The 19,384-nt window shown below is 40.4% G+C and overlaps 1 protein-coding gene across 7 annotated transcripts in view; it reads left to right on the top strand.

Annotated features, from left to right (window-relative positions):
* The window catches only part of DNMT3A (DNA methyltransferase 3 alpha), a 5,166,949-nt gene that overhangs the window by 3,758,395 nt on the left and 1,389,170 nt on the right, over nucleotides 1-19,384 (top strand). For all 7 annotated transcript variants that reach the window (XM_044062880.1, XM_044062879.1, XM_044062877.1 and 4 more), the window contains one exon: nucleotides 1,781-1,888. In XM_044062880.1, coding sequence (XP_043918815.1) covers nucleotides 1,781-1,888 — 108 coding nt within the window. The remainder of the gene's footprint in view (nucleotides 1-1,780; nucleotides 1,889-19,384) is intronic.

The following is a 19,384-nucleotide window of genomic DNA, read 5'->3' as shown; positions in this document are numbered from 1 at the left end:
GTACATCTCCCCATTTTTCCCTAAACCTAAAAAAGGGAGAAAGGATACCTTGGATGCCCACAGACAACTCAAGTATTATCTTGACAGAACTAAATCTTTCAAATCTTTGGATCAAGTGTTCATTGCTTGTGAAGGTAAGAAGAAAGGACAACCTATGTCAAAACAGACTATTTGCAAATGGTTATCTAAGGCTATTACTTTTTGTTATGCGGAACTATTCTAGGCAGAGTCAAGGCCCACTCTGTCAGGACCTTAGCTTCATTTATGTTTTTTGGAAAGGGTTGTATTCTAGAAGCTACTACTTGGTCCTCTGTACTTACTTTTGTAAAGCACTATTAGCTTGCTTCCTTCTCTGTGTCTAGATCAAGCTTTGCTTGGACCATTCTTCAGCAACTTCTGGACTCATCTCGTTACACCTTCCAAATGTAGTTAGCTAAGTTAATCTACCCATATAGCTAAGGCTATTGCAGCACTGATCAATGTGATGAACAAAGTACAGTTGTGTAACTTTAACTTGTTATAACCGTAGATGTTCAAATAATTAGTGGTGCAGTAGCCACTCCCTCCCTCCCTCCCTTCATCCTCCTGTTTTTTGGTGTTTTTTTATGTAATGGTGTGGACATTTATTTTTTGTTGTTCTTACTGTTCTCCTTTCAAGACTCAGCCTCCCTCTCTCTGCTGGCAGGAAAGCTCTGAAGTGCTTTGTGCACAATCTAGTCTTTTTGTCAACTCAGATCAAGCTGTTTGACAGTTTGTGAGTATGGAAAGTGCCCTGAAGCTTTGGAAGATGGCCAACTGTTATAGCCTTGGCAAGATTTAATCCACATAGCTAAGGCTACTGCAGCAGTGATCATTCAAACATCTGTTGTTATGGTAAGTTCAACTTACACAACTGTATTCACTCAGTTATTTTCATGTAAATAATTAAGCAATAACCCCACCTGGTTGTGGGTAATGCTGGATTTACCCACGGTTGGTGTGGTTTGGCCAAACAAAGGCAAACGTAGGTAAATCTAGCATTACCCACACCCAGGCGTGGGTTATTGCTATCATACGATGACATTATTTAAGAAAAAAATACTTAGTTTTCTTAAATAATGGCATTGTATAATGCCTCTTTGCTGCCCTTACGCAGCTGTCTGGTATTCTGCTGCAGTTCTGATGTACTGCACATGCTTATGCTTACGCAGTACATCAGAGCTGTGGGTGGAAGCAACGGAGAAAGTAAGATCTCCGTTGCTTTTCAGAAAGTGTCTCGCTATGTTAAAGGAGTTTAACATAGCGAGACAGCTTTACAAAAAGCAACGGAGATCTTTCCTTTCTCTGTTGCTTTTTTTAAAGCTGTCTCACTATGTTAAACTCCTTTAACATAGCGAGACACTTTCTAAAAATCAACGGCGATTTTGCTTTCTCCGTTGCTGTAAGAAAAAAAAAGACTTATACTAATGGAAAAAGTCCAAGCGACCGGACCTTTTTCAATTAGTATAAGTCTGATTTACAATGTGCACACTGACCAATCTTGCATGTTTTGGAATATTAATGGGGGGCCGTTGTATAATATGATATTTTACATACAGGGATTTGTGATTTAGTATGTTTTTAAGAATGTAAAGTGCTTTTAATACATTTAACTTTATACTATTAAAGCTGCTTTTATAATTCAGAACTGTTAAAATCTAAATATCCTAAAAAATAAAAAGAATCACTACTAACTTAAAATTAAAATACTATGACTTTGGTAGTAGTACTTGTAACTTAATTACATTTTCTGTTTTTATAGGTCTGCATAGAAAAGCTGCTTCCTCTGAGCTCCTTCTCAAATGCCTTTCACCAGGCAACCTATAACAAACAGCCTATGTACAGAAAAGCCATTTATGAAGTCCTTCAGGTTTGTATGTGTAATAGTAAACACCTTAGCTTGAAAGGCAATTACAGGGTCCTAGTTTACTTCAGTTTAGCTTCAGACTTTGTGGTGTGCCCATCAGTGCACAGAACCATAAAAGTGATTTAAGCACATCTTATATAAAGTGACTGAGCATGAGCACAGCAGCTTGGTCTGTGTCACTGTGTGTTCAAGCAATGTTATACTTGTAATAGTGAAAAAAAATCTTCATTTATATTCACTGGTCTCTTTGTGGGTTATGTCAAGGTATGTAGCATACAAGGAAGAAAAGTGGCAAGGAGAATTTTAATGGTTCATTTCAGAAGAATTGAAGATTCTGGATATGCAAAAGGAATAGAACAGTTTTTTGTTTTGCTTATTGACATTTATTTGAAGAAGCAGTTGTGATGTTTTATAATGTTGTGGATGCATCTACTTATGGGTTACTTTAAAACATGGTTCAGGTGCAAAAAACCAAGGGATATCTTACTGCTTAAAAAAGCTGCTTGTTCTAACCTCCTTCTCAAATGCCTTTCACCAGGAAACCTTTAAGAAACAGCCCATATATAGAAAAGCTATTTATAAAGTCCTTCAGAGATAAGTGTAAGTGTGTGTGTGTGTGTGTGTGTGTGTGTGTGTGTGTGTGTGTGTGTGTGTGTGTGTGTGTGTGTGTGTGTGTGTGTGTGTGTGTGTGTGTGTGTGTGTGTGTGTGTGTGTGTGTGTGTGTGTGTGTGTGTGTGTGTGTGTGTGTGTGTGTGTGTAAAATAATAAACACGTTAGCTTGAAAGGCAATGACAGGGTCCTAGTTTACTTTATTTATATACCATTCTTCATTCACTAGTCATTGCTTATTTTATAAGGTATTTGGAAATTAGAATTTTTTCAACTTAATGGTTCTGTCTTAATGTGTCATTAGCCATTTATTTACTTTGGATAAATAATACTTCTGAGTTTAAATGCACCCAAAATAAATGTCTGTGGGTATGTACCCAAAACAAACTACCTATGAATACTTCATATGGCTACAGTATGTAAAGTGATTTTTATGCTGAAGAGGCTTTCAGAGTATGTAATATGTCATTTGTAACTATTGAACAGACAAATTTCCATTTTTAGTGTTATAATTTTCCAAATTGTTATAGAAGTCAGAATAAGTCTTGTGCTTCATTGTTTGATTCTGTACCACTGTATGTAATTTCAGGATATCCCAGGATGTGCCAAATCCTTATTTGAAGCTTTTAGACTTTGTGAATTTGTGCTATTGCATAAAAGGAGATACTTCAGTAGCTTGGTTTGTGCCACTGTGTGTTCAGGCAATATTCTTCTTGCATTGATAATAAAACATCTTCATTTAAATTCACTGCTGTCTTTGTGGGTTACGTCAAAGTATCTAGTAAACAAGGAAGAAAAGTGGTGAGGAGAATTGTGATGGTTCAATTCAGAAGAATTTGAGTCTAGATAAACAAAAGGAATGGAGCATTTTTTTGTGCTGATTGTCATTTAGTTTAATAAGCAGTTGGTGATATTACTTAGTGTTGTGGATGCATCTACATGTGGGTTACTTTGAAACATGTTTCAGGTGCAAAAACTCAAAGGAACTTTCTTAAACACCTTCATTGACATATCACTTAAGACGTGGGCAAACAGACATTAACATAAAAGAAAACAAAACATATTAACTTTTTTCCATTTATACAAATTAATACATTATGTGTTTACTTTATTTATAAACACAAAAAACTGGGTAGAGTGAAAGAAGGCACACGAATTAGGCAAATAAGGTTAAGCGCTTTTCGTTTATGTTAATCCACAAACTTCATCAGACAATACAAATTGTTACAGACACATTTAAATACATAGAAATGCAAATGATTATCCAATCAACAAAGAAGAAATGCATCAATGAAGCACAAAGTCACCACCCCCTAACTATGTATATGAACAATCTAGTTAAAATTTAAATGGGCAACCCCACATTTTCCTAAAACAAATACTATTGAACACAAAAACACAAATTATGAATATATTAATAATTAAATACATATTAAATTAAGCTTAACGTGTTAAACTTTTAAGTTTTAAAATGCTACTTAAAACACAGCCTTCATTCAAACCAGGCTGATTGTACGCATTCAGCCTGATTTGCCAAGTAAGTTCTAATTCATCCAATTTAAGAGCGTCAGGACCACCTCTTGGATTTTTGCTCACCTGGTCCAAAATGATAAATTTAAAAGAATGGTCAGAAAATTGGTCTATATGTTTTGCTAAAGCGTTCTCAAGCTTGTGTTTCCTAATTGCATACAGGTGTTCATAAACACGTTCACGAAGCCTTCTTTCAGTTTTGCCAACATAGAAAGCTGGACAAAACTGACACTTAGCAAGATAGACCACCATCTTAGAATTACAATTATTTCTCAGTTTTAAATTGTAATAGAAATTGTTAACAAATACTCTGTTAGATTCCAACATATAAGCACAATAATTACAAGCTTGGCATTTATACATGCCTGGAGTTCTAACAGGTTTTACTCTGATATTCTCACAATAATTTTTAAGATTTTTTCCTTTTTTATAAATTACTAACGGACGGTCACCTACACTTGTGTAGACATTATTGTCTCCTTTAAGTATATCCCAATTTTTTCTCAAAATCTTAAAACAGGAATTACTGTTTATATTGTAAGTGGTTATAAAAGACATATTGAACTTAACAGGACTAGGGTGTTGCTCAACAGATACATCAAGGGACGTATTGAAGGAACCATTTAAGATAAATGAATCATTTATAGTGCTATTCAACAATGGTGTATAGAAAAAAGACTGTCGCTTAGATGTAACTTCATTAATTATGTCGTTAATCATAGATAATGGATAACCACGTGTTAAAAACATTTCTTTGATAAATTCACATTCATTATCAAACACACCATCCAATGTAATAATACGTGCTGCACGTACCAATTGACCTTTTATAATAGCACGTTTCTGATGGTACGGATGACAACTTGAATAATGTAACATTGAGTTGCAATATGTCTTTTTTCTGTGAATTGAAGAAATAAATCTCTCCAAGACAGTGTCCTTAGTAAGTGTGATATCTAAGTAATCAATAGAGGTAACATCAAAGTTATGTGTGAATTTTAAGAACGAAGTAGTTGAATTCAGGTATTTTACCAAAGATTCACTATATTCTATATTACCATCAACTAAGATAAAGATGTCGTCCAAGAACCGAGTATAAAAAACTATGTTATCCTTGAAAACGTTGTTATTAAATACATACATAGATTCCCAAAAAGCCATAACCATGTTGGCTACACTGGTGCCACAGGGTGAACCCATGGCTACCCCCACTTTCTGAAGGAAGAAATCACCTTCAAAAACAAAGAAATTGTTGTCTAAAATTAAATCCAACAATTCTCCAACTAGTGAGATTTCATCCAAGGGGCTGCCTAGATGTTTTAACATTTCACCTACCCATTCTATGGCAATGGTATGGGGAATACATGTATATAAATCTTTTACATCGATAGTCAAAAAGTTGTAAGAAGATTTATATTTAAGTTCATTTATGTTCTTTAGAAACATCCATGAATCTTTGCAAATTTGTTTGATGTTAACCAAATATTTTTGCAGAATTAAATCAACAACTTTTGCACATGAATAAGTGGGGGAACCCCTACTATCCACCAATGGACGCATAGGTGGATTCTCTATATTTTTATGTATTTTGGGGATCCCGAATAAACAAGGAAATCTAGGAAAACTTGTAGTCATGTAATTATACATTTCTTGAGTAATCCTCTCCTCAATGTATAAATCTTCAATCACATTCTTGATAGACTTATAAGCTTAATTAATTTCAGAAAGGGAGCTCTCAGCATAAGAATGGGAGTTCAATAAGCTCACCATCCTACTGACATAGTCAGCATAGTCAAAAATAACAACCCCCCCACCTTTATCAGGTTTACATATTCTTATATTGTTCAATTTAATGAATTTCAAGCTATCCCTTTCTTTCTGTATATCCCTATGCTTATGTAAATTAGTGTATTCAAGATAAGAAGACTGCGCCAGATTCCGTATATCAAGTTCACAAAACTGTTCAAACACCTTGATCAAAGGGTTAAGCGGTGGATTAAATGTACTAGGAATACTAAACTGATTCGTTTCACACTTAGTAGAATTACCAAACATCAACTTTAAATTCAGTTTCCTAGTATACAGTTTTAAATCGATGATAGTCTTCACTACATCTAATCTTTGAGGTGGAACATAGGTGTAACCTTTAGAAAGTAAAGCTACTACATCAGTTGGAACATCTACTTGAGAGAAATTGTAAACTGTGAAATCACCACTATCATTAAAAAGTAACACAGGACCCTTGTAATCCGTGGCACCCTCACCCTTAAATTGGATGAATTAGAACTTACTTGGCAAATCAGGCTGAATGCGTACAATCAGCCTGGTTTGAATGAAGGCTGTGTTTTAAGTAGCATTTTAAAACTTAAAAGTTTAACACGTTAAGCTTAATTTAATACGTATTTAATTATTAATATATTCATAATTTGTGTTTTTGTGTTCAATAGTATTTGTTTTAGGAAAATGTGGGGTTGCCCATTTAAATTTTAACTAGATTGTTCATATACATAGTTAGGGGGTGGTGACTTTGTGCTTCATTGATGCATTTCTTCTTTGTTGATTGAATAATCATTTGCATTTCTATGTATTTAAATGTGTCTGTAACAATTTGTATTGTCTGATGAAGTTTGTGGATCAACATAAACGAAAAGCGCTTAACCTTATTTGCCTCATTCGTGTGCCTTCTTTCACTCTACCCAGTTTTTTGTGTTTATAGTTTGTTTTTACTTTATTTATAGCAAGTACCTTTCAGTACAACATTTCATAAGTCACTCAATTCTTGCCTTTCCTTAAACCTCACTCCTCTTCCTCATGAACATTATTCTGCGTGCATTGTTCCACAATTTCCATTTTTTTCTGTGTAATTTGCTCCTTCTCTTTTCTAAAGATCCACTTCCAGTTCTTTTGTCTCTTTTATAATGTTCAGTACTTAAACTATAACTAGTTTAGTTTTTGATTTCCATTTTCTAGTATTCCATTTTTGGCAGCCAACAGAATTAAACATAATAAGACCTTACTATGTCTAGGCAATTCAGATCCTGTGTCCTAGCTCAAAAGAATACTTTCCTTCGTTACAACCACTTGCTCCCCTTAGTATTTCTGAAAGAGTACTCTGTGGGGATTTTTTTTTTTAAATTTGCCACCTCACTATACTTCCCAAAAACAGATTCTCATTTGCCTCTTTTTTCCCCATAACACCTCCTACATTTGCTATCAACCCGAGGAAAAATTATTTGAAGTTTGCTTTGGGGTATAAAAGTACCTATGCAAAAACTTCCAAGCAAAAATCTTAAACCTTCCAGATTTTGTTACATACTTGAGAGCTCTACTTATGTGTCCTCCTACTGTTCCTTAGTTATCATGCTGTATTTATATGCCCTTAGTAATTACCCCTTTTTAACAGCAGCTTCTATTCTAAATTCTACTAAAAACTCTATCAGAGCAGGTCTTTCACTTAGGACTGCCCTCTCCCTTTCTGTTTGCCTAAATTGTGATCCCAAGCCGTGTTTGGTAAAGCAACCTCAAATCTGCAGTCCAAACATCTTCTTGACCTCATCCCACTCATTACTTTTCACTCTTTAGTTATTTGCTCTCAATACTTTGTTTAATTTGCCATTTTTCCACTAAATTCCTGCCCCCTCTTGCCTATTTCCTGTACCCCTACTTTCAGTCATCTCTGTTGGCAAAATCTCCTTTCTCCATTCATGTGTTAACTTTGTTTTCAGCATACTTTCTACAACTTTATGATTGTAATATTCTCTGCGGTGGTTACAATTTGTAGAACAGAGTGTGTGTGTTGCAACTTTAAGAAGTATTTCCATGTGTAGGCATGTGCATATAAACAGTGAGCACCTGCAAGCAGCAGTGCCATTTTGAGAGAACAGCCAGAGTGTTAACAAGTATGAGTGTAGTAGTCAGTCTGTTTATAAGTTTAAGTTACTAAGTCTAAATCCTGATGTGTTTGTATATAATAAAGCTGCTTGAACCGAACCCACAACTGTTTGTCTGTTTTATACTGACGTGTCAGAACTGGGATTAAGAGCGCAACTTCTTCAAGCCATGAGGTGCAGAGTTGACAGTGAAGGTATATTGAGCAGATTAGGTGATACAGTGCACAAACAATTAAAAAGGGCCAGAAATGAACTTCAGGTAACCAAAACTTGCACAAATTATTTAGTTTGCAAAGAAAATTATGTGAAACATTCGTAAGGCACAACACACATTATTAATCAAATGAGTCACACAAAACATATTATTAATCAAAGGAAAGGCACAAAATGCGTTATTAATTAAACGAAGTGTTCAAAACCATGATGTTTGATAAAAATATCAGAAATACTTATATGGGGTTCAGAATTACCTCTAGTTTGCATAACAAGAATGTTTAAAGTAAAACAAGCACAAGAAAAGTATAATGAGCATGATAAGAGGTCAAATGGGCATAACAAGTACAATAAAAGGGCAAAATAAGCTTAGAAAAGCAAGACGACTGCATGTTTTTCAGTAAACGACCGTATTTTGGCATGAGCTACAATTTCGCATTAACTGAAACAATTCAAAGGATTACTAGAGTTGTTTGAAGTATATCAGTGTGCAAAGTGTTTACAGTGTTTGTGCTTTATTATGGTGCAATTATTTCAAAGAGTTTACTGTGCAGTTATTTTGCAAAGTGCAAAGTACAGCCATTTCGAAAAAGTTTCTTGTGCTGTATACATTTCATTTGCAAAGTGCATTAATTTTGAAGTGTTTCTTACTCTGACCTTCTTGTGCTGTGTACAGTTCATTCGCAAAGTACAGTCATTTCAAAGTATTTCTTACATTGATAAAGGGTCGTTTCACAAAGTACAGTGATTTTAAAGTGTTCTTGTGCTACGGAGACTTATGTAGTAAAGTGCAGTTATTTCAAATAATCTGTTGTGCTATTGGACATAATTACAAGTTCCGAAATAAAGTTCTGGTATATAAATGTGTGTGTATGTTCGTACACAATTTCAAGCACCTTCACTACTGAGTGTTGATATGGCAGAGGCATTTTGCAGACCCAGTCCACTTGTGTTTGATCATAATATCGCAGAGAATTGGAGAGTATTTGAGCAAGAATACAATATTTTCATACAAGCAGCTTTTTCTGACAAAGATGCATGTACGAGGGCATTTATTTTGCTTAACTTAGCGGGGTCAGAAGCCACTGAAAGAGAGCGTTCATTTGTGTATGCACCAGCAACATATGCAGGAGGGGGGAAACTGCCATATTGTTGTACTGGCTGAATCAAGAGAGGGCCCTGAGTGCTTGAAATGTAAATTTAGAGAAATGTGCAACCTCCAGACAAATGTTACATTAGAGAGGCTCTTATTTTATACAAGGGACCAAAAGCCAGGAAAAACATTTGCAGCTTATATCACTAACTTGAAAAATAAAGCTAAAACGTGCAGATTTGGTGATTTGAAAGATGAGTTAATAAAGGACAGGCTTGTGTGTGTTGTTAATAATGCTGCAATGAGAAAGGTTTTGCTTTGTGACAGTGATTTAACTTTGAGAAAAGCTATAGAGGTTTGTCAAATTCATGAGTTCACAGAAAGGCACACAAGTATGCTTGCAAGTGATAAGAGCATAGTTTCAGCAGCCTCTAGAGCAAGCATACTCAGCATGCAGCACATGGCTAGCAGAAGCAGCCTAATTTCATGGCAGCTGCAGCTCCTGCAGGTTTTCCAGATATGTTCAGAATTAGTTCAAAATGATGTGAAGATTACTGAACCTACACACATTGCCAACATACTGGCTGACAGGTTCAGTGCAAACTTCTCCCCCCTCTCCCCCCCAAAAGGAGAGATATCTATACCAGAGGATTGTAGCCCCCCAAACATCTCCAACGCCCAGGTGAGAACTGCTCTCTCCAAAGCAAAAAACACAGCATCCATGGGACCGGATGGTGTCCCCGGCTGTGTGCTCCACGAACTCAATGAGGAATTAAACCCGCAGTTAGGACAGCTGTTTAATCTTAGCCTCACCTCAGGATACGTGCAAGGAGTGGCGACGGCGACTGTGGTCCCACTTCACAAGGGCGGTGCCTCCACCGACCCTGGAAATTACCGTCCCATTAGCTTGACAAGCCTTATCTGCAAAGTCATGGAGAGGATCATAATGGAACTCATAAATAAAGACATAGGGAACTTGCAGACTTTGGATCCAACCCAGTTTGGCTTTGTCAAAGGCAGATCATGCCTTTTAAACTTGGTTGACTTTTTCGAGACAGTCACCAAGGCCATTGATGATGGAAAGGCAGTCCATACAGCCTACCTTGACCTGGCAAAGGCCTTCGACACAATACCCCACTCAGGTATCATCGAAAAAATCATCAGCTTGAATGTAAACCCATACATCACAAGATGGGTTGCAAACTGGCTAAGTGACAGAACCCACAGGGTCAGAGTTGCTGGAGCCATGTCAGACTCAAAGCCTGTCACAAGTGGTGTCCCACAGGGCTCAGTCCTGGGTCCACTCTTGTTCGGCATCTACTTTTCTGAAGTACAAGCAGACGCAGCAGGGTTATGGCTGACACAGTTTGCAGATGACTGCAAACTGGGCCATAGTCGAAAACACATCTGACACAGATATCCTTCAGAAGGGCCTCACAGAAACGGATAACTGGTGCCAGAGTCATGGCCTAAAGTTAAATGCCAAGAAATGCATAGTCATACCCTTCGGGAAAACAAGGTTACCCTAGCTACCATATAGGTGGCAATCCACTGAGCACAGAAGAAGTCATCAGGGATCTGGGGACCCAGGTTGACAGTAGCCTTCGTTTGACACTCATGTTGCTAAAGTAGTTAGGAAAACCTTCTACATTGCCCACCTGATCATGAAGGGATTCACATCTAGATCAAGGGAGGTCATCGTCCCCCTGTACTCATCACTCATTAGACCTATGATTGAGTACAATGCCCCATTCGGAATGTATCTGACCCGACACCTGCAGCAGCTGGAAAGGCCCCAAAAGTTCCTCACCAAAAGGATAAAGGGTCTCAAAAATATGTCTTATGCTGCCCGACTGAAAGAACTCCAGCTCTATTCAGTCTCATACCGCTTGCTCAGAGGTGACCTGTGCCTGACATATAAGGCCATGTCAAACCCAGATTTGATGAATATGCTTCACCTCAAAAAATCTAGATCCCTCAGAACCACAAGGGCGGGAGACTTAAACCCTGACACGGTTATTAATAGAACGTGCTGGAGGGACAGATTCATCACCCAGAGACTCCCTATGCTGTGGAACAAAATCCCGGTACATGTGAGGCAGAGCACCTCGCTGGCCTTGTTCAAGAGGAATCTTGACCAATGGATGGGAGATCGCAGATATACCCCAGGGATTACTTTAGTGTCACTGCTTGACAGAGGCACAGCAAAAATAGGCATAGTTTTATTCAAACTAAAGGGGTGGCGAAAGCCAAATAACTATGGGCTAGGCTTGTAAATGCCCTTGGGCAGATAGCCTAGTATGAACCTATGAACCTATGAACCCATAAACCTCCAGCAAGTTCTAAAACGGACGTCCTCAGTGCAGTATAATGGTGAGTCAGCAAAACCCAAGTCAGGTCTTATTGTTAACTGTTGTAATTGTGGTGCCAATCATGAGTCTAAAAGAGAGAAGTGCTAAGCATTTGGTCAGCAATGCCACAAGTGTAAAAAATAGAACCACTTTCAAAAGTTTTGTAAATCAAGCAAGCATCATTCAATTATTAAGAAAGGTCACTCAAAAAAGCAAGTTGATCATGTAGAAAGCTGCAACCCTACTTTATTTGTGGATGGTGTGTCAGTGGTCGGTGAAAAGGTTAATGCAGTAGATTTGTTGGCAAAGAATAAAGTGTTTTGTATTGTCCTGATCAATGGTAAACCCATGGAGCTCAAAGTAGTCACTGTTTCAAAGTGTAATGTTATATCAGCAGAAACATTTGCTAGAGTAAGAGCTGGTGAACAACTTAATTTGGCTAATTGTTTGAAGCTTGTTGCTTATGGAGGTGAAGAGATTCAAACTGAAGGCTCAGTAGTGCTTTGATGTTGTTCGGCTGAGAACAGTTACGGCTTGCATTTCTATGTAGTCAGAAGACTTGTGCAGTCACTATTAGGTCTCAGAGACAGTTTGAGAATGAAACTGTTTTCTTTTACCAAAGAAGTCTGTCATGTAAGCATATGTGCTAGTTCCAGCTTCACTGATGCTCTTTTCTGAGTATGCTGATGTTTTCAATGACAAGCTAGGTAAACTTCCAGTTGTGTACTCCTTGAAAGTAGACTCAGAGGTCAGTACAGTGGTCAGACCAGCTAAGAGAGTTCCAGTAGCTATGCAGGACAAAGTCAAAGTCCAGTTAGACAAGATGGTGTGGCAAGGTGTGATCTGTGCAGTCACAGAACTGAGTAGGTGTCTTCCATGGTAGCTGCTCTTAAGAAAAGCTCACATGAAATCAGAATATGCATTGACCCAAGAGACTTGAACAAAGCATTAAAGAGACTTCATCTTCCTGTGCACACAGTCGAGGAAGTTGCCACCCTCATGCCAAGTGCCACTGTTTTTTCTGTCTTGGATGCAAAAAGTTAATTTTGGCAAGTAATGCTTGATCGCAAATCTTCACTACTGACTACATTCTGCACACCATTTGGTAGATACAAATTTCTCAGAATGCCTTTTGGAATAAATTCTGAGAGTGAAGTCTTTCAGCCTGTTGTTTTGTCTTTCGGCTTTTCAGAGCAAATTTTTTTGGGTTATCCGTGTGCTATAATAGTGGATGATTTACTAGTTGGAGGTAATGGAGAAGTAGAGCATGACAGAAACCTCAGGAAAGTTCTGGGCAGAGCATGTGAAGTGAACTTGAAGGTCAATCCTCTGAAATGTAAATTCAGGCTACCAGACGTTACTTATGTAGGTCATTTATTTACCAGTACAGGCTTATGACCAGACTCTTCCAAACAAGTAGCCATTCTTGAGATGCCAGCTCCAGACAATGTCCAAGCCTTACAGTGTTTCCTTGGTATGGTTAACTATTTTGGCAAATTTATCCCCGACTTTGGTGAGTTATCAGCACCTTTATGAGAGCTACATGTAAAAATGTTGTCTGGTCATGGTTGGAACAGCACCTGAGAGCATTTGATAACCTCAAACAGCAAATTTCCAGTCCACCTACATTGACATACTATGATGTCTACAAACCAGTAGTTCTTTCCTGTGATGCTTCAAAGTTTGGTCTTGGTGCAGTGATTCTTCAAGAGGGCAGACTAGGTTGCCTATGTGTCTAGAACTCTTACCCAAAATGAAGTGCAGTATGCTCAAATTGAGAACGAACTTTTGGCAATTGTGTTTGCATGTTTGAAGTTCCATGATTATATTTGTGGCTGAGCTGTCTGGCTGATACCTTATCCAGAGTGCCCAGAAATGCCACAGAATAGCTTGATGCAGAGAATTTTCACTTTGATGTCATGTAAGTGTGTAATTTTTCTACCATGAGACTTGATGAGCTGAGAGATCATACAAAGACTCATCCAATTTTGCAGAAGCTTAACCACTTCTGTGTACCACCAGAAGTACAAACTCTTTCCATACAGAGATGAGATGGTGATGAAAGATGGTATCATTTTCAAAGGTCCTAAAGTTATTGCTTCTACTTCCTTGCAACATGAAGTACTTTCATCTTGTTCAGTATGCAATAGTACTAAACCGCATTTGCAAAAAGAACCACTTCAGCTAAGCCAGGTTCCTGAATTACCTTGGTCAACAGTAGCCAATATTTGGGTGGAACAATCAGCATTACTTAGTGTTGGTAGACTCTTGTTCAAACTGGCTTGAGATCGATTTGCTACCTGAGCTAACATCCAGTACAGTTATTACTATGTTGAAACATAATTTCTCAGTCCATGGTAGTCCACACAAAGTTATTTCTGACAATGGTACCCAGTTTACCAGTCAGTTATTTCAGAAATTTGCAAAAGAGTGGGACTTTATCCATATTACTAGTAGTTCGGAATACCCACAGTGAAACGGCCTGGCTGGACGTGCAGTACCGAGTGCAAAGCAATTACTAGAGAGGTCAAAGCGTGATGATAATACCAATATCTTCTTGAATTTACTTAATCTCACAAATATACTCTGTGACAACCTGCTTGGCTCGCCTGCACAGAGACTTCTGTCTAGGCAAACCAGAACAACCTTGCCTATCAGTTCGAGTTTGTTGGTGCCTAATGCTAAAAACAGCAGAGCTATCAAAGCCCAACTCTTTAAGAAGGATTCCTTTCAGAAGTCCAGCTATGATAAGAAGAGCAGATTTCTTTGTCCGTTGAAAGAAGGACAGACAGTGAGGATGCAAACAGCGAAAGGCTTTGATCGAATTGGTCAAGTGAGAGGTATATGTGGACAACTGAGATCCTACTTAGTGGAATATGAGGGTTAGAATACTAAGTCTAAATCCTGATGTGTTTGTATATAATAAAACTGCCCACAACTGTTCATCTATTTTATCCTGACTGGATGAGCAACACTATTCTCCTTAAGGATCTGTATTCAAAATCCCACTTTTCTTATTTTTTGAACCCCACCTCTGCTTCATCATCATCCCTTTCCATTTTGTATTTTAACCTTCTGCTTTTGTTATGGATTTGAGCTTTAACCGTGTAGTTTTAAAATATCCCTTTGTCAGGTAATCCTAAACCACCTTGCTCTAGAGAGAGTATCAACTTATCACACGTAAATATTGCCATGTTTCCCTCCCAGATAAATTCCTTCAACTCTGTATTAATTACTATCCACAACTTCTCCTCTGGTTGATAAAAATACACTTGATCTGTACATAAAACTTAAGGACTAAAAAATGTTTTCACTGCTTGTGTTACACTATCAGTATCCATAAACATGAACTTCTAGTTTCTCAGTTTCTGTGTTATCTTTTTTTAGCTACTTTCCACATATCCTTCGCTGCCCTAACCAAAGCCTTTTTAAGCCAAACTCCTAAATGCTTCATCTTATCATGTCCCTATAAATATGAGTACTTCTGAACCAAATTATGTCTGGGTACATAATTTATGGTTATAGCATTGGTGTTTTTCTTCTTTAATTGTATATCCTGTAAAGATTTGAAAGTGTCTCAAAATGATCCACAACACCGAGATGTCCTTTTTTTTTTTTTTTTTTTTTTTAGCAAGTATAAAGTTTGTTAGTCTTTCAAGTTTGTATACACCCTTCCCAGGCCTGACTCAACAGTTGTAACTTTAGTTAATCGGTCTTATCAGTTCTGTGCTTTACACTTTAGACTATCCATTGCACCAAGAGTATGAGTCTTCACAAAGTGTATAGCTGCAGATCTGAAGTAGTTTACTTAATTTGATCTTCAACCTGTGGAATACAGATTCGTATCAGATCTGACCTGGCAACTTTGCTAGCATCAGCTCTGAGCTCCAAACTCCTCCCCTTATCCATAACACACCTCCACTGCCTTCCATCCCAGATCTCGTTTTCTGCGATTTGTTTCAACATCGTGTCTGTTGAGCTCCAGCTAGCAGTGGGTTTAAAACATTTTGTGAGTAGTTAAAGTTTTCTAAATTTCTCAGTGTTAGTATAGGTCCCCTTTCTCCTCCCCTTGCTTGGTGCATTGTTAGTTTTTTTTAGGTAGTTAGAGTAATTTGTTCTGTGGTGTAGGTAGTAGCTCCCCCTCCCCCTTCAGTGTTTTCTCTACACGAGTGTGGTGTGTGTGTGTGTGTGTGTGTGTGTGTGTGTGTGTGTGTGTGTGTGTGTGTGTGTGTGTGTGTGTGTGTGTGTTACTTAGAAAGCTCTTGCCTGTCTTTTTTTCTAAGGCTATCTTTCTGTTATTTAGAATGTTTGAAAAGCTTGTTTTCAAGCACTGCACAGAGTATGACCATAAGCTATCCCCAGCAGATAGCCACACTCTGTGTGTTTTGTGCTTGGGTGTGGCCCACCTGAGTGTGGATTGTAATGTTTGTGCGGGCTTCAATCCCCGTGCCCTAAAGGATAGGAAGGCCAAGTTGACCCTCAAAGGTCTGCTTCCAACTCTTTTTCCTCATCTTTGGCTTTGGTCATAGAGGCTGCTGTGGCCGCCTCTCCTTCCTCTCTTCCTCTGACTTCTTCCCCCCCCCCCCACCACCAGGCTGGGACTCAACCTCCAGCAAAGTCTGTGGTAGTGGATCAGAAGAGAGGTAGAGAAAAGGGAGAGAGAGTCGAAGATGAGGGAAAAGAGGAAGGGGTCTCGGACCTCACTTCTCCGAGCAAGACAGCACAGATCTGTGACTCCCCTCGGCTCCGGTCTCCGAGGTTCTCCACGAGCCGTAGGAGACATGTCCAGCCTCTCGGGCCTCAGTGCCCCGACCTGCCAGGCCAGAGTCCATGGCCTCGTCACAGTCCACCCGCTCCTTGTCCAATATGGATCTGGATAAGATGATGAGGCGCTTTATCTGTACACAGATCCAGATGGAGGTCTTGTCAGCCCCCCTTCCCTCTGGAAGGGGGAGCTCGCTTCCTTTCTTTCAGCCCATTTCTCCTTCTCCGATCTGACCTTCAGGTTTGGAGTACTCGGATCCGAGGTTGGCCTTGGTCAGGGGGTCAGTGCCAACAGTACCTGCTTCCTTGATGCTGACAGCTGCCTGGAGCATTTCGGATCCGAACCACTCTCGGAGCCAGAGGTAGGGTGTCGGATCCAAGGGACTGGAATATTTTTCATTGGCTTTGACTTTATCAGGCCAGGTTCCCTCCCTTGGAGTTCTGTCCACCTCGGGCCCGGCTCCGATTCTCACATTGGACCTGGGTAGACCGACCCCCTTATTGGTTTCTCAGGAAGTTCACTCTCCTTCGGCATTTGATGTGGTAGAAAGGGTTCTCTCCATTAGATCGAGACCCCTGACTGGCCCCTCGGACTCCTCTCAGACCCCCACAGCTGTGTCTATGGTCCCCATAATCTTACCAGAGGGACAGCTCGTGCTCAAAGAGCCCCAGACAGTTCTGTCTGAGGAACAAATGGCTTGCGAGCCCTCCCCGGATATTCGGCCCACAAGCATATGTGCAAGAGGAGGCACTTGCACTCCTCCTAGTCCCTCACCGAGGACACGGACTTAGATGATGGAGAGGGTTCCCCAAGGTCACCTCCTGAGGATGTCTCCTGTGGAGACATCATGGAGATCCTGTGCCAGCGGGGAGGTTGGTCAGCCCCCAAACCTTTCTTCTTATGAGTCTGTGTTCATGGAGGCTTTCGGCATAGGCCCATTTACTTCCTGGGTGTCCCCTCCCATGGATCCTTTGGTGGATTTGGTCACCTCACGGGCATGGAAGGAACCGGACACCATGGAACCTATCCCAAAGCGACCTGATAAAATCCTAAGTCCCCCCCCCATAGATAGGCCATCTTGGAATAAGGGCTCCCCCATGGACACCATGGTGATAGCAGTGGCCACTAAGAAGGAACTTGCCCAGGAAAGTTCCTCGGTCCACCCTGCTGACCGAGAGTCACAGATGATGGACTGCCTAGGGAAGCTGATGTACGCTTCAACTACCTTCTCGATTAGGGCACTGAATTACTTGGTCCATGTCACCAGACTCCAACGCAACCTAGTAAAGGAGCTGGAGGAGTCTCCCTCCAAGTCCATGTCGCAGGACAAGATTTCATTCTCTGCGAGGATGGCCACTTTAAAAGCAGTATCTAACACATCTGTGCAACTCCTCTCCCATGCTACAGAAGGAGTAGCTAGGGTGGCTGGGTCCATCGTGTCCATGAGGTGTAACACCTGGCTCGGGTTATGTCAGTTTTCTGAACCCTTCAAGGCATCGTTTGCCAATGCCCCTTATGATGGCTCTGCCCTCTTCGGTAAGACCGTCAAGGAGACATTAGTCCTTAGTGATAAGGGTGGGAAGACACTGTCTGTCATTGGGATCCACTTCTCTAACCCTCAAAGGTCCTTTCCCCAGAACCAGTAAGGGCAAAAGAAGATGTGGTTCCGGAAGTCACAGTATTCCTGGGACACTCAAGGCTCTTCTTCCCCCAGAGGAAGAGGGGTGCAGAATGGATGCCAGCTCAGAGGCAGAGGGGGTCTGTGGAACTTCGGGTCTCAAGACCCTTTCTCGGACAGACCCGGGCAGCAACCCTGAAGGGTTGCCTGACTGCTCTACTCTGGAGGCAGTCGGGGGATGATTGTCCTTGCACCTAGTGGTATGGGAGTCCATAACAATGGACCACTGGGTACTTCAAATCATATTCAGAGGATACACTATCCCATTTGTGGGTTCCCCCATATCTCCCAGACACCTCCTGGATGGTACCACCCACGCAAAGGGAGGCAGCAGCACTGGAAATTTCCAAGCTTCTAGGAAAACGAGCCATCGAATCCGTCCCCCCAATCAGTCCGGATAGGGCTTCTACTCCAGGTTACTTTTGGTGCCAAAGAAAATGGGGGACTTAAGGCCCAGTCTGGACCTCTCTACCCTGAACCTGTCAGTTGCCAAAGAGAAGTTCCGGATGGTCACATTATAGTCCATCATGCCGTACCTGCAAGAGAGCGACTGGATGTGCTTCTTAGACCTCCAGGATGCTTACTGTCACATAAAAATGCACAGAAGCTCCAGGAGGTTCTTCTGCTTCCGGCTAGGAGTCAATCATTGCCAATTTTGAGCCCTACCCTTTGGTCTCACCACAGGCCCCAGGGTGTTTACCAAAGTGATGGCGGTTGTAGCAGCTCACCTGAGGCTTCAGGTCTATCCGTACCTGGATGATTGGCTCCTCACTGCTCCCACCAGGCGTCTCCTTTCTCAAACCATGGATTACTTCCTGACACTTGCCCATTGTTTGGGGATCACAATCAACACATCCAAATCTTTCCTAGATCCTGTACAGGTGATAGATTATATTGGCGCCAGGATAGATACTCTTCAGTGCAAAATATTCCTGACCTCGGAGAGACTTCAAAACCTGAGGATGCATGTCTCCCTGATCTACCGTTCTCATCTTCCAATGGCGGAATCGGTGTTGAGGGCTCTAGGCTCAATGGCGGCGACCATAACTCTTCTCTTATGTGCTCGGTTACACATGAGGATTCTACAGTGGACTCTAGGTGTTCAGTGGTCCCTGTTGGAACTACCATTGACATATCCAGTTCAACTCATTTGAATATGTTGGTTGTCCCTCATATGGTGGATGAGCTCTCCGGACATTTTGGAGGGTGACCCTTTGTTCCAGCCTGAGCCCAAACCACAGTGACCACAGATGCCTCCCAACTTGGGTGGGGGGGTTATTGTTCGGGCAGGACAGTCCAAGGCCTGTGGTCCCCCATAGAGACCAGTTTGCATATAAATGTCCTAGAGAGGAGGGCGGTCCTTATAGCGT

The sequence above is a fragment of the Protopterus annectens genome, chromosome 2.part1, assembly GCF_019279795.1.
Source record: "Protopterus annectens isolate FY-2018-M chromosome 2.part1, PAN1.0, whole genome shotgun sequence".
NCBI classification, from domain to species: Eukaryota; Metazoa; Chordata; order Ceratodontiformes; family Protopteridae; genus Protopterus; species Protopterus annectens.
The sequence above is the reverse complement of the archived record's forward strand: the minus strand, read 5'-3'. Positions and strand labels throughout refer to the sequence as shown.